Source organism: Odocoileus virginianus, chromosome 33 (assembly GCF_023699985.2).
Source record: "Odocoileus virginianus isolate 20LAN1187 ecotype Illinois chromosome 33, Ovbor_1.2, whole genome shotgun sequence".
Taxonomy (NCBI): Eukaryota; Metazoa; Chordata; class Mammalia; order Artiodactyla; family Cervidae; genus Odocoileus; species Odocoileus virginianus.
In genome coordinates, this window is record NC_069706.1 from 331228 (window position 1) to 343816 (window position 12589).

Consider the following 12589-nt stretch of genomic DNA (forward strand, 5'->3'; position numbering starts at 1 on the left):
TGTGCAGGGCAATTTTATTCAGCTGGAAATCGATCCGCATAGGGTCCCTCTCCCTTGGTCCTGCCCCTGGCTGGAGAGATCATCGAAGCTGCAGGTGTCCCCCGCCTTGCCAGCTGTGTCACGTCACTGTGTAGAGCTCATCCCGGTGGTTCTTGCAGATTTCATAGTGGCAGGTGAGCTTCTGGGCGCAGGCCCAGGGCTCGGTGTGCTGGTCCCTTGGCGGCAGCAAGAAGGCTGCGCTCCCTGCCAGCAGCATGTGCCAGATGCTGTGGGTGTAGTAATAGTTTTCGCTGGTCATCATGGAAGTGTAGATGGTGAGGGCCAGGGCAGCCAGGGAGAAGCCGGGCAGGAGGTAGAAGACCCAGCGCTGCCAGGAGGGGGGGTAGCAGTGCCGCCGGCGCCCGCAGCGGTACACCTGGAGGAAACCACACACGCATTTCAGGGCGCTGCCCAGGGCTGCGAGTGTGGGCTGCTTGGAGGGGTTCAAGGGGTGCCAAGTCACACTGGGCCCCTGCAGGTGCCGCTGGCAGCCCTCAGCAGGTGTGGAGAATACAGACCCAGGAACAAGAACATGGACGGAACGAGGGGCCACACTCTGTCCTCGCAGGGTGAGCATGTATGGGGAGCCCATGCTCTTATACTCCAACTTCCAGGGGAGGGGGTCTGGGCAGGAACCCTGCCTGCCCCAGCGCCTTACCCACATGGTAACCATGACCACGATGGCAAAGAGGCAAGGCCCCATCGTGTTCCAGGCGGCCCTGCGGTCCAGCTGCAAGGACATGGCGAAGATCAGAGTGCCCAGCATAAAGAGGACCTGGGCGAAACACAGAGACGATGGTGGGGTCACGGGAGCCCGAGGCCAGGTTGTCTTCGATGGCACAAGGCCCAGCAGGAGCAGGCGGTGTGGGCCTGCTGGTCATCCCCGTGCCCCCCATCGCCCCCATCACCCCTGCCAGGCCCCCTGCAGAAACTGGCACCCTGTGTCCTGCTCTGCTGGTGGGGAGGAGGTGCTCCTCTCCCAGCTCCCGCACTGCTGGGATCCACTGGTCCCTCGGGTCCATCCACAGGTGTATTTCTAATGCAGTGTTGTTGTTGTTGTTATGTTTGGCTATGCTGCACAACCTGTGGGATCTTAGTTCCTCAACCAGGGATCAACCTGGGCCCAGGGTAGTGAAAGCGCAGAGTTCAAAACACTAGGCCACCAGAAAGCTCCCCACAGCGGAGTTTCTGAGGCACGGACTTGTCCAGGGCCTGCATCTCCAGCAGCCAAGCCCCAAAGTGTCCTCAGTACAGAGACTCCAGGAACAGAGCTGGGAGCTTCTCGGGGAGGTCTGGTCCAGGTCTGGGGCTCCAGACCTCCTCTCTGGATGGGGCCTGGCCTAATCCTGCCCACCACCTCCTTTCCTGGCAGCCTCCGAGCAGCCAGCACAGTCCCTTCACAGCTGGAGGCACCTCTGCCAGTAGGCGACTGGTCAGAACGAGAGGTTTCCAAGGGCAGCGGGAACCCCCTTTCTGGTGTCTGTCTTGACAGGCTGTGCACAAGGGCCTCTGCTCCCCCAGGACCCAGACCCCAGGCATCAAGAGGTCACTCACGTATTTCAGGGACGCCTTCAGCCGGGCCATGCAGAGGACGGTGACCCAGATGGACACTCCAGAGCCCAGGAAGTCGCAGTACTGCAGCGTGTCGTAGTTGAGGATGCAGAGCACAGCATCGCCCGGCTGATCGCAGGCGTGGTAGAACTGTGGGCCGAGTGGTGAGCGACAGCCCAGCCCCCCGCCTCCCCCCGCCTCCCCCCACCCCGGGGAGCGGGCGGGCCTACCGTGGAGAAGAACATGGTGTAGGCGTAGACTGAGGCCTCCAGCAGGAGGCGGCGCTGCACGGAGATGGCGATGGGGGCCAGGAACATGAGGTTGCTCAGGGTGAGCAGGAGGGTGGCTACCTTCTGCTGGGCCACAGTCTGGGCTGTGCTGTTGTCTGTACAGCTCCATCCCCGCCAGCCTGTGGGCCAACGCGGCACTGTGGGTGCCGAGGCTGGGCCGGTGGGGCCAGGCCAGGCAGCGGCTGCTCAGGAACCTCAGGGCCTACTCCATGCCCAGGGCCTTGAGGAGGAGACCCTTCCTCACCCCACAGCGGGTCAGGACAGGTGTGGGCAAACGGAGGCCAGTGTGGGCAGGTGTGAGCAGGGGAAACCAAGGCCAGAAAGCAGTCCCATCTCCGGGGGTGTCTCTGTGAGCCCACACAGGGGTCGGGGGGCACGGCAGGCTGGGGAAAGAGGCGGTGGCCCCCAACTTCGGGGCGCCCTCCAACCTTGGCCGAGCTGGGGTGGCTGCCATCAAGTGGCCCAGGGCTGGGGTCCATGGGCACAGGCGCAAGGCGCATCAGCACCGTCCCTACCTGCCCTGCAGCTGCAGCCTGCATACAGGTAGCCGTGTCTACGCAGCAGAAGGCACTGGCCGTAGGGTCCGCAGTCATTCAGGCAAGGCACCAAGTACAAGGTAGTGTCCACGAGGACCGAGGCCTGCACGCACTCCCTGCGAGGAAGGGGTCCCAGGAAGGCTGGCTGCGGAGGTCTGCTGGCCAGCCCCTCTCTGGAGCTCCCAGAGGGTCTTGGACACCTGAACTCGGAGTTGAGGTGCTTGGGCCCCGGAGGACTGCAACCACAAGGGACTCTGCAAGGCCAGGACACCCTCTCTCTGCCCACCTGCCTGGGGCTGGAACCAGCATCCCCGCTTGCGTTCTTGCTCTCAGAGCTGCCATGGGAGGAGTGGCCGGGGGGAGAGGGGGACCCCACAGGAGGCAACTGACCCGGCACGGCTGGAGGAAGACAGGTTACCCCCAAACTAGGATGCAGACAGCCCATCCACAGTCCTGAGCATAACCACTTGGCCACCTGCCCCCAAGTTTACTTACTCAGGCCTCTCGGGGCAGAGGACCTGCAAGGAGAGGTACCAGTTGTCTGTCTCTGGGTAGGGGATGCTGAGGTTGGCCGTGGGAGATGAGGCACTCAGGAACAGGGGGTAGCCCTGGAAGAAGGCTGCAGGAAGAGAGTGGGAAGGCCTGGTCAGAGGCGGCCAGATGCCTGCAGGTCCCTGGGCCGGATGCGCCTGCCAGTACCTGTGGTGCAGTTGAGCGAAGTGTTGAAGCTGAGGAAGGGCGAGCCGGCGGTCACACAGGCCACCATCGAGGTGTTGTCGGCAATCACGGTCTGGAAGGGAGGCCAAGCAGGGTCAGTCCCCGGCCTCCACCTCATGCTCACCTCTGGTACTAGGGGCTATTCTCTGTGGCTCCCACTGGCTTGGGGCTCACCAGGACCTTCCCCTCCAGGCCAAGGGCCCCAGACTCAGCCCCCTGCCCCCATGCAGGGACCCGCTGCCCCCGGGACAGGCCTCCTGTTTCTCAATTGGCACCTATGCCAGCCCAATGCCCTGCCAGGCTCACTCTGTTGCCAGAAAGGCCATTCCGACCCAATCTCCATGGCAAAGTGGGCACAGGAAGGCCTAAGCAGTCCTTGCAACCCGGGCAGGTCTGAGCCCCAGGCCCTGGGTCCCAATCCCGACCCAACCTCGAGGACCAGGGTACCTGGTTGATGTGCACGGAGATGCTGAGGGAGCCCCCACTGTCCATGCCTGTATTGAGGTACAGTTGCATCACCGAGGGCATGTCCGACTGCACAAGCACCGAGACCCTGTCCAGGGGCCGGAAGCGCACGGACACCACGTCCATGTCTTCCCGCAGGACGGGGAAGCTCCTGAGGCAAAAGGGGCCACTGCCCGCCTCGCCGCTCTGGTCCAGGTCCTGGGTGTTGGGGCTCGGGGGCGGTGGGCCCATGGAGGCGTTCCTACTCTGGTTCAGGCTGCTCTGCAGAGGGTGCTGGAGGTTCACAGTCCACGGTCTGCAGGCTGTCAGGACCACAAGGAGCTCAGCGCAGGCAGGCCTGGGGGTGGAAGGGGGGCAGAGCAACCTCCCCACACAGCCCACCTGTGAGGGCAGCCACAGCACTAAACGTCACCAACACGCGGGGCCCCGCCAGGCTCTTGGCTGTCACTTGCAGCCACCGTTCCCAGGGTGGTGAGGGCAGCAGCAGGCGGCAGGCCATGGTGGGATCGCTACAAGTGAGCACCTTCTGGAAGTTTCCCGGCAGGGTGGCCGAGCCCACAGTGAGGTGCACAGGGCAGCCCAGGCTCCCATTGGACACACAGCCCTGCAGCTCCAGCCGCAGCTCCTGGGTGTGCTTGGGGACGAAGACTCTGCAGTCAAGGGGACACGGCCTTGCTTGGGTTCTGCAGCTTCAGCCCACCCCCTGGCCCCGTGCTTAAATTCACCCTCCAGGGTGGGGGCCAAGAGCTGGGCCCCCCCACCTTTTCACCTGCCCTGAGGACAGCAGGGCTGCCTACTCCAGCGAGCCTGCACTTACTTGAGGTAACTGGGCTGGGAGAGGAGGACCAGTGGGAAGGGCACGTCAGGTTCCAGGATGGACATCTCAACCACTCGCACGACCAGCATGTCCGGCTGGAAGATGTAGGCACAGGTGGGAATAAAGTCCTGAGGAAAGAGCAGGGACAGGGAAAGAAGGTGAGGGGGTGCTGGCCCAGAGGGGCGGGGCTGGCCTGGAGGGGGCAGGGTTGGAGCAGATGAGGTGGGGCTGGCCTAGAGGGGTGGGGGCTGGCCCAGGGGGGCAGGGGCTGGTCCAGAGGGGCGGGGATGGACCTAGGGGGCGTGACTGAACCAGAGTGGGCGGGGTTGGAGCAGATTGGGCGAGGCTGGCCCAGAGGGGGCAGGGATGGACCAGGGGCGGGGTTGGAGTGAATGGGGCGGGGCTGGCCCAAAGGGAGTGTGGCTGGCCCTGGGGGAAGGGGTTAGAACAGATGGGGCGGGACTGGCCCAGAGGGGCAAGGATGGACTGAGGGTGAGTGACTGGTCCACAGCGGGCGGAGCTGGGCCAAAGAGCCTGGGGTTGGGGGGCAGGGCTGGGCAGCAGAGCCCTGAGCAATGTCGGCCCTAAGAAGGCAAACAACAGGGACCAGTCATTCGTGCTCTGAGCGATGCTGCCCCCATCCCCAGAGGGAGTGCCCTTACCTTCACCTCAATCTTATGGGAGGAGGGGGGCAGGTGGGCGGCCACAAACCAGTCCCCAGGTGCTGGGTAGGAGACGTTGATGGAGGTGTTGCCCTGCAGCATTTTGAGGAGGAAGGAGGGCTGCACGGAGGTACTGTTGGCGAAGCTGGTGCCCAGTGGGTTGATCACAGGAGGGGCGCCGTAGCGGAAGTACCTGGAGGCAGGGAGAGCAGGGAGGGCTCAGGTGTGGCCCTGGGTGGCTCCAGCAGGCAGGCAACGAGCGGGCTGGCACCTACACGGTGGTCTCCACGTTGTTGCAGGTGGAGCCGCTGCCCTGGGTGACCTGCAGCAGCCAGCGCAGCAGCACCGTGTCCGGGGGCACACGGAAGTGGAAGAGCCGGGCGCTGCCGTACCAGCTGTAGAAGGCCAGCTTCTGCGGGGCCTGGGAAAACTGCTCTGACACCAGCCTGGACTCTGCAGAGAAGGCACTGTCAGGCGGCCAGGGAGCCCGGGAGCCCTCCTCTGGGGACAAGACAGAGAAAGGCGGAAGGCGGAGGCCCTTCTGCCTGGCCTGGCCTCAGAGAAGCAGCCAGGGGAGCCATAGAGCCCCGGGGATGCCTGGCACACCACCCCCAACCTGGGAAAAGTCACTGTTGCCCCTGAGCCCCTGGTGAGGGCCGGGGCTCGGAAGCTTTCACTCAAGAATCACGTTCTAAAAAGAAAAAAAAAAAAGAATCATGTTCTCACCCATGTCTGCACATCCATCTTCCTAACCCCTCCAGCCCTGCCAATGACCTCCAACTCACAGGCTCAGTCCCCAGGATCTCTGCATCCCACCCACCAGGCACCCCCAATCAACAAGTCCCAACACCAATCACATGTTGGGTCAACATGAGGTCAAGTGTCTCAGACCTCAGAAGCAGGAAGAGCCCCCCTCAGAGGGCTGCATCTCTCCACGCTGCTCACAGCCCCCGGGGACCCCCACCGCAGCCCTGGCACACCTGGGGCTGAGGGATGGAGGATGAAAGGCACAGGCAGAGGTCAAGGCGGGGGCCCCATCCCTCCTCCCATCTGCCCTGGGCACTGGAGGCCAGGGCACACCCCACCTCCCCTGAGTCTCCCCAGTGCTGGGATCCCTGGTCCTGGTTGCAGCGGACAGGGCAGGGTGACCAGGTCCAGAGGCTGGCTGCCTGCTCAGGCCATGATTTGGGGTTTCAGGAAGAGCCACTGTCCGTCCTCACCCAGACAGGAGGCGAGCAGAGACCCTGTGTGTGTGCTGGGGGGGCACCTAAGCTGGAGCGGCTGCTTCAGTGGGCACAAGCCCCTGCAGAGTGGCACAGGGACAAAGCAGGGGTTGGCAGCACACAAGCTAGCTGCCTATGCCCCACCTGGAGCTCCCCAGTCCTGGCACTGTCCCCCAGCCCCTCCCCTCCATGGCTCCTCTCCCCAGCTCCCTCTGCAAGTTGTCACCTGAGGCCCCTCCTGTCACACCAGCCTTTCCAAACCAGCTCTAAAGGTCTCTGGAGACCCCACCCTAGATTAGGAGCCTCCTAGGAGAGTCCATTAACCAGTACAACCCCGTGTCTGGGGCCCACGGCATAACCACCGGCCCCAAGAATGGGTAAGAATGCTCTTGGGTCTGCCAAGAACAGGCACGCCCAGGTGCTCTGTGTCCAGGGGTGACTAAGGAGGTGCCTGGACTGCTCAGCAGGAAGCATGGCCCCACCGCCAGCTCAGGCCTTGTTCCCGGAGTGACCTTGACCGTCCCTTCTCCTGTCTGGGCCCAGCTACCTCTGAGTTGGCCGAGTAGGACAGCACCTCCCTTCAGCTGCCCCTCCCTCCATGGTTAATGGATGTTAAAGTGCTTCAGGAAGAAACACACTGTGAACACAGCAGGGTGGGGCCACCCTCTCCTCCCCCTGCCCCACTGCGGGGGTGGCAGCCCACACCATCCCAGCAGCAAGCCCGGAGAGAGGGGTGGGCCAGGTGAGCAGGTGAGCCAGCCTCCTGACTCCCATGGAAGCACCCTGAAAAGAGATAGTAGCCCACTTACAAAGCCATCTGAGCTACCAGGAGCCCAGTGTGGGGGACTGGGCAGGGGTAGGCACCACACAGCATAGGCACCAGGCTTTCCAGGAATCTGCTGGTCACCAGGTTCCAACGTCCAGCTGTGGCCTGAGTGCTAAGAGACTAGGAGCCACTGAGCTAATATAAACTTTTTCCTGAGGCTGTTGCACCATCCCCCCACTACCACCACCACGGGATCACAGGGCCTTAGAGAAATAGCCAGCCAGCCGCCAAGCACCCAGCTGCTGGATGTGGCCAGGCAGGAGAGGTCCAGCTGTGGCATGCAGTCCCCTGGCCTGAGAGGGGCTGGGTCCTCTGGCTCCCCCACCAGCCCTGGACACCTGCAATTCAGTGGTTATAAAGTCTCCTCAGGGTGCACAAGAGATGAGATCTCCCACTCCCCGGGCCACCCAGCCCCCCATCCCATCCCCAGCCCTGCACCCCGCCCAGGACACCCACTCCATTATCTTGGTGAATGTACCAGGCCATTCACACATCTGAGCCAGATGTGGAAGTCACATTTCCAGTATCAGGAAGCACCAGCCACATGCACACTTGCTCTGCCCACAACCCCCTCCAAGGACACAGGGTTGGGGGTAGGAGAAAGAAAGTCCCTGAGGCTGTCTGGGGACCCTAGTAAGGGGATCCTCTCCCACATCCTCCAAACCAGTGCAGGCACCCAGTAGGGAGACCCTGCCCACCCAGAGACCCCAGAAGCCAGGATCACACAGAAAGCAGGATCAGTTCAGCAGGCCCAGGAGGGGAGCGGCTGCCCCAGGTTTCCCATCTCCCTTCCAATGACTCCGTACCTAGCCCTGACCCGGGAGAAGGAAGAAAAGGAGAAAGTAGGGGTGGCAGTCCCCAGCGGAGCGCTTTCATCAGGGGCCAGCCTTGGGGAAACTGCCTTTCGGTTCAAGCTAAGCCAGGCTCAGAAACCAGAGGCACAGCCCTCAGAGAAACAGGAGCTTGGAGGAGCAAGATCTCAGAGAAGGGGGGGATGGGCTGGGAGCCAGCCCCATGCTGTGCTGGATAAGCTGCCTACTGCCTCCTGGGGCATCTGGGCCCTCCCAGCCCCGCCAGCAAGCCGTCAGAGAGCCCAAGGCCAAAGAAGTCAGATAGTTTACTCAGCACCCCCAGGCGCCCAGCAGCACCTTCTGGTCTAGCCGCCCCCTTGGGCCTTCATCACCCAGAGCCAAAGTTCCCAAACAGCATAGAGGTAGCCATTTCTCTGAACCACTCTGGCCTATGAGCGTCCTGGGGACCACTGGGAGTCCACACTCCAACAAGCGAGGCCAGCTGTTGAAGGTGACGGCACTGGGGTAGTGGTCACTGTGGGAGAGGCGGAGCCATGACATGCACCTGGCTGCGACTCCAGGATCTAAGCAACTTTCTCCAACTCTGCCCCTCTCCCAGACCAGATGGCGTCCAGGAACCCCACTGCCCAAGGTTTCCTCCTGGGGACTCGCACTCCCACCACAGTCCTTGGAGTCCCAGGAGAGTTCCCCAGGGCCGCTCAACCTCACCCTGGTGCCCGAAGGTCCTACCCGACCAGAACGCGTTGGGAGGAAGAAGGAAGGGAGAGCTTGCTCCAAGGGGACAGTCTGGCCGAACCTGGCCCTGGGCACAGAGGAGGGGGAGAGGGCGTCCTTTCTGTCCGATCGCTCTCACAGTCGGCGCCCTGCAAGGGGGCGCCGTGCGCCCCCAACAAGGCGTGGGGACCTGAGGCCTACGTCCCTGCCAGGTGAGCGCACAGGTGGCCCCAGGTGAGTCACAATCCCGGACCCGCCCCCCAGCCTCTTCCCCTCGCGCCCCCGCCCGCGCCCCGGGGATGGCGCCCGCGGGTCCACGCTCGCTTACCGCTCTTTCTGCCGTCGCCAGCGGCGGCAGGCGGGGACCGAGAGAGCAGCAGCAGCAGCAGCGACATCACCACCGCCACCGCCGCGCCCCCGGTCCCGGTCCCAGCCTCGCGCATGGCTCCGCGCTCGGCCAGGCGCTACCCGGCCCGCGCACCAGGCCGCCCGCCCCCGCCGCCGCCCGGGCAGCCACCGCCGCCACTGCGGCCCCCGCCGCCGCCTCTGCCCAGGGCTCCCATCCTCCCGGCCGGTCCCGGCCGCCGGCGCCCCGGGCACTTCCGCCTGTGAGGCCCCGCCCCGCCGGAGTCCGGGCGGAGAGGGGCGCTGGGTGAATAGCTGCGCGCTGGGGGCGCGCGTGGAAGGCGATCGGAAGGACGATGCGGGACAGAAGGGCGACGCGGAGCGGTGACATGGGGCGAGGGAGGGTGACACGAGGCGGGGTGCGACGCGGGGCTGGGGGCGTCCCGCGGATCAAGAGGGCGCTCTGGGAAAATGGGTCAGAGGTGGGTCAGGACTGAGCGGGAACGCGTGTCCGTCACTGCGCGCAGAGTAGCGGAGGCGGGGCGGGATGCGGTGGAGGGTCGCGGGACACAGAGGGCGGAGTGGGGGCAGAAGGTGGCGCCGGACCCAGAGGACCGCGGGGTCTTGGTTATGAGGCAGAAATGGTGCGGCGTGGCTTGGAATGCGCAGGAGATTCGAGGCAGCCGCAGAGCGCCCCACGTGTGTCTGGGGACACCCGGGTCGCTGCGTGGCTGGCTGGGCGCGGCGGGAGGTCCGGCCCGCCGGCGGCCGCTCCCGCCTCCCGGATCTACACTCCCCGGCGGGGCCTCCCCGCGCGCCACACCACAAAGGCGCTACGGGTGTGGGTGAAAAACACTTCCATGGAAAGATGAAGAGGCTCCTGCACATATTTTGTGGACTCTGAAGGTGGCGATTGCTGTCGGTGGTGCGAGTCACTCCTCGCCCTTGACCCCGGGGTCTGTTCCAACAGATTAAGGATTTCAGCGTGAAGAGGAAACGGTGGAGGGACTCCATAGAACTTAGGGAAACTTTTTTAGCTTCCAGGGGAAGCTAAGTCTTTTCTAAATATGACCAAGGAGACTAGAGGCAAGACTGAGCAATTCAGCTAAGTGCAAAACTGCAACAAACTCAAAAAGGAAGCCTCAAAAGGGAGGACACTTGGACTTGCATCACAAAGAGGCGATTTTACAGAGATTACTAACAATATAGAGTTCCTACAAATAAATAAGAAACACCAGCCAGGAAACGACCAATACCGATAAGGAAACCACTGGAGAAGATTCCTGCAAAGGATATGCAGATTTCCCTCCTTAGAGAAATGCAAAATGAAAAGCACCCAAAGGCCTTTTTTCTTTGACCTAACAAATCTGCAAAAAGCTGATTGCGCGCTCAGACTTTCTTAGGTTTGCTGAGCCTCTGGGAGCCTCACCCTGCCACCGCTGTGCATTTTCCCTGCAGAGATGGTCGCGGAAGCATGAGCTTGCATGAGTGCAGCCTGCGCCCAGATACCTGTCATGAGGGAAAGAGGCATTTGAATCACGGGTACCCAGATGGAGATTCAAATGCTGTGATGGTATAAACACTGATCCAGTGGGCTGAAAATCCAGAAGCTCTGTGTACTGGTTGGAATGGTCTAGCAGGAGGACGGTTAGCAGAAAAAAGGAACGGGCAGAATAATGTGTTCAGAAAGCTCCACTTTTTGTAGAAAAAAAAATTGTTTAGTTTGCATGTCTCAAAGGTGGAAAATGCCTAGAAGCATCCAGCAGTTGGTGCAGGAAGGGAAGCAAGTGGCTGAGGACTGGGAAGAGGGTTATATCTGTTTGAATTTTTTGAATTTCAGTGTATGTGTGTCTGGGTCTGTGTCCTGTGTCTGTGTGTTTGTGGATTTACCGGTCTGGAGGGAGGAGAAGCTGACCCCTGGAGCCAAATGCCACTGAAGACTGGGGGGAAGGGAGGAATGAGGCAAGGTGAGGAGGGAGGAGAAAGGCCCAGGTGTGAACTCTTATTTATTCCTCTGGAATCTGGGCAGGCCCTCTTCACCCGGGGCTGCTGGGGGCTTCCAGGTTCTATTACGGGTTTTGCTGAGCTTCGATTTTAGTGCACTGTACTGACCCAGATCCTGCAGGGACAGCAGCTGTGGTTAGCTCTGAGCCCAGAGGACTGTACCATCTGACACCCATCCCTGCCCCAGGCTGGGCTCAGCGGCGCCCCAGCCCTACCCGCTCTGAGGGTCACCTTAGTGAGACTCCAGCACCCAAGCTCCCCAGCAGGCAGGAGGGGAGGTGTCTGTGCTTCCTCTGAGGTGGGGGGCTGGGGAATTTGCAGATGGACCAGAATCGGAGATCTCTGCTAAGTAACAAGAGTCTTTATAATAGAAAAGGCAAAAAAAAAAAAAGAAAGAAAAAAAGGAAAAGGCCCACCTGGGGGCCTCACTTGAAGATGGAAACAGGCCCTGTGGTAGGAGGTTTCTGTATCCTACCTCACAGGACGTGGGAAATTTGAGGTTATCAACTGTCAAGCATAAAGCAATAAAAATATTAAAAGGAACCTAGAATACGTCCCTTAGAATACAGGTATGGGAAAGCCTTTCTTAAGCAAGACAAAGAACTGGGGAACATGAAGAAAAGGTTGCTTATTTGACTACATCTTAAAAAATGTCATATGGGACTTCTCTGGTAGTTCAGTGGGTAAGACTCTGCCTGCCAGTGCACGGGACACAGGTTCCACCCCTGGTCCAGGGAGATCACACATGCTGTGGGGCAACTACTGAAGCCCAAGTGACCTAGAGCAACAGGAGAAGCCGCCGCAGCGAGAAGCCCAAAGCCATGCTCGGCGACAGAGAGGAGCCCTCTGCTTGCCACAGCTGGAGAAAGCCCCTGTGCAGCGACAAACACCTGGCAGAGCCAAAAAATTAAAAAAAGATTCATTTAAAAAGCGTTATGTAACTGTAAAATGGGTAAAAGGAAAAAGGATACATGTCATCGAGCCAACTGGAAGGACTCATGTGCTGTGCAAGTGATAAAAGGTGAACCCACCTGAGATAGAAAGGGAGTTCACACAGTGAAGAAAAGAGCCCAGAAGGAAAGAAGACACTGGAAACCCTGCACCCTGGCAATCACCGGGAGAAGATGAGAAAGATGCAGCTGGTCCACTAGCAGGCTCACGGACCACAAGGAAAGACAAGACACCTTGTCCTCTCTCGGGCAAGGGAGCGGGCAACTGCCCTCTGTGGCTGCACTGTGAGCTGCTCCTGAAGGCGTCGGTGGCAACACTGAAATGTCCTGGAAATGGGGACCCGCACTTATAGGGGTGCTGGCCACAGAGGTGTGTGCGATTGTGGACCCTTGGGGCTCTGTGAGGGGACGGTGCATAGACGAGGACCTGGATATCTTAGGAATTCTCACACAGTTTTCCCACAGCTGGGTTTTCCTTGCTGCGCATGGGCTTTCTGCAGTTGCGGAGCCTGGGCTTAGTGGCTCCACAGCCTGTAGGACCTTCCCGGACCAGGGATGGAACCTGCGTCCCCTGCATTGGTTTCATGGACTGAGTTGCTGGATACAGCCCATTTCCAGGCTGGAACACCCTCAGAGGC

At 61.2% G+C, this 12589-nt stretch overlaps 1 protein-coding gene across 4 annotated transcripts in view; it reads right to left on the reverse strand.

The window, feature by feature from the left end:
• PGAP6 (post-GPI attachment to proteins 6) overlaps positions 1 to 12589 on the reverse strand; it is a 27237-nt gene continuing 14648 nt past the window's right edge. The window contains exons 1-13 of one of the 4 annotated variants that reach the window (XM_070460650.1): positions 8981 to 9244; positions 5353 to 5578; positions 5078 to 5270; positions 4416 to 4543; positions 3980 to 4248; positions 3581 to 3900; positions 3116 to 3206; positions 2912 to 3035; positions 2396 to 2532; positions 1821 to 1999; positions 1594 to 1740; positions 698 to 814; positions 1 to 415 (exon numbers count right to left, since the gene is read on the reverse strand). In XM_070460650.1, coding sequence (XP_070316751.1) covers positions 119 to 415; positions 698 to 814; positions 1594 to 1740; positions 1821 to 1999; positions 2396 to 2532; positions 2912 to 3035; positions 3116 to 3206; positions 3581 to 3900; positions 3980 to 4248; positions 4416 to 4543; positions 5078 to 5270; positions 5353 to 5578; positions 8981 to 9095 — 2343 coding nt within the window. In that variant the 5' untranslated portion in view covers positions 9096 to 9244 and the 3' untranslated portion in view covers positions 1 to 118. Of the gene's footprint in view, positions 416 to 697; positions 815 to 1593; positions 1741 to 1820; positions 2000 to 2395; positions 2533 to 2911; positions 3036 to 3115; positions 3207 to 3580; positions 3901 to 3979; positions 4249 to 4415; positions 4544 to 5077; positions 5271 to 5352; positions 5579 to 8980; positions 9247 to 12589 lie in introns of those variants that run through there. The other 3 variants (XM_020900214.2, XM_070460651.1, XM_070460652.1) reach the window with 3 other exon arrangements.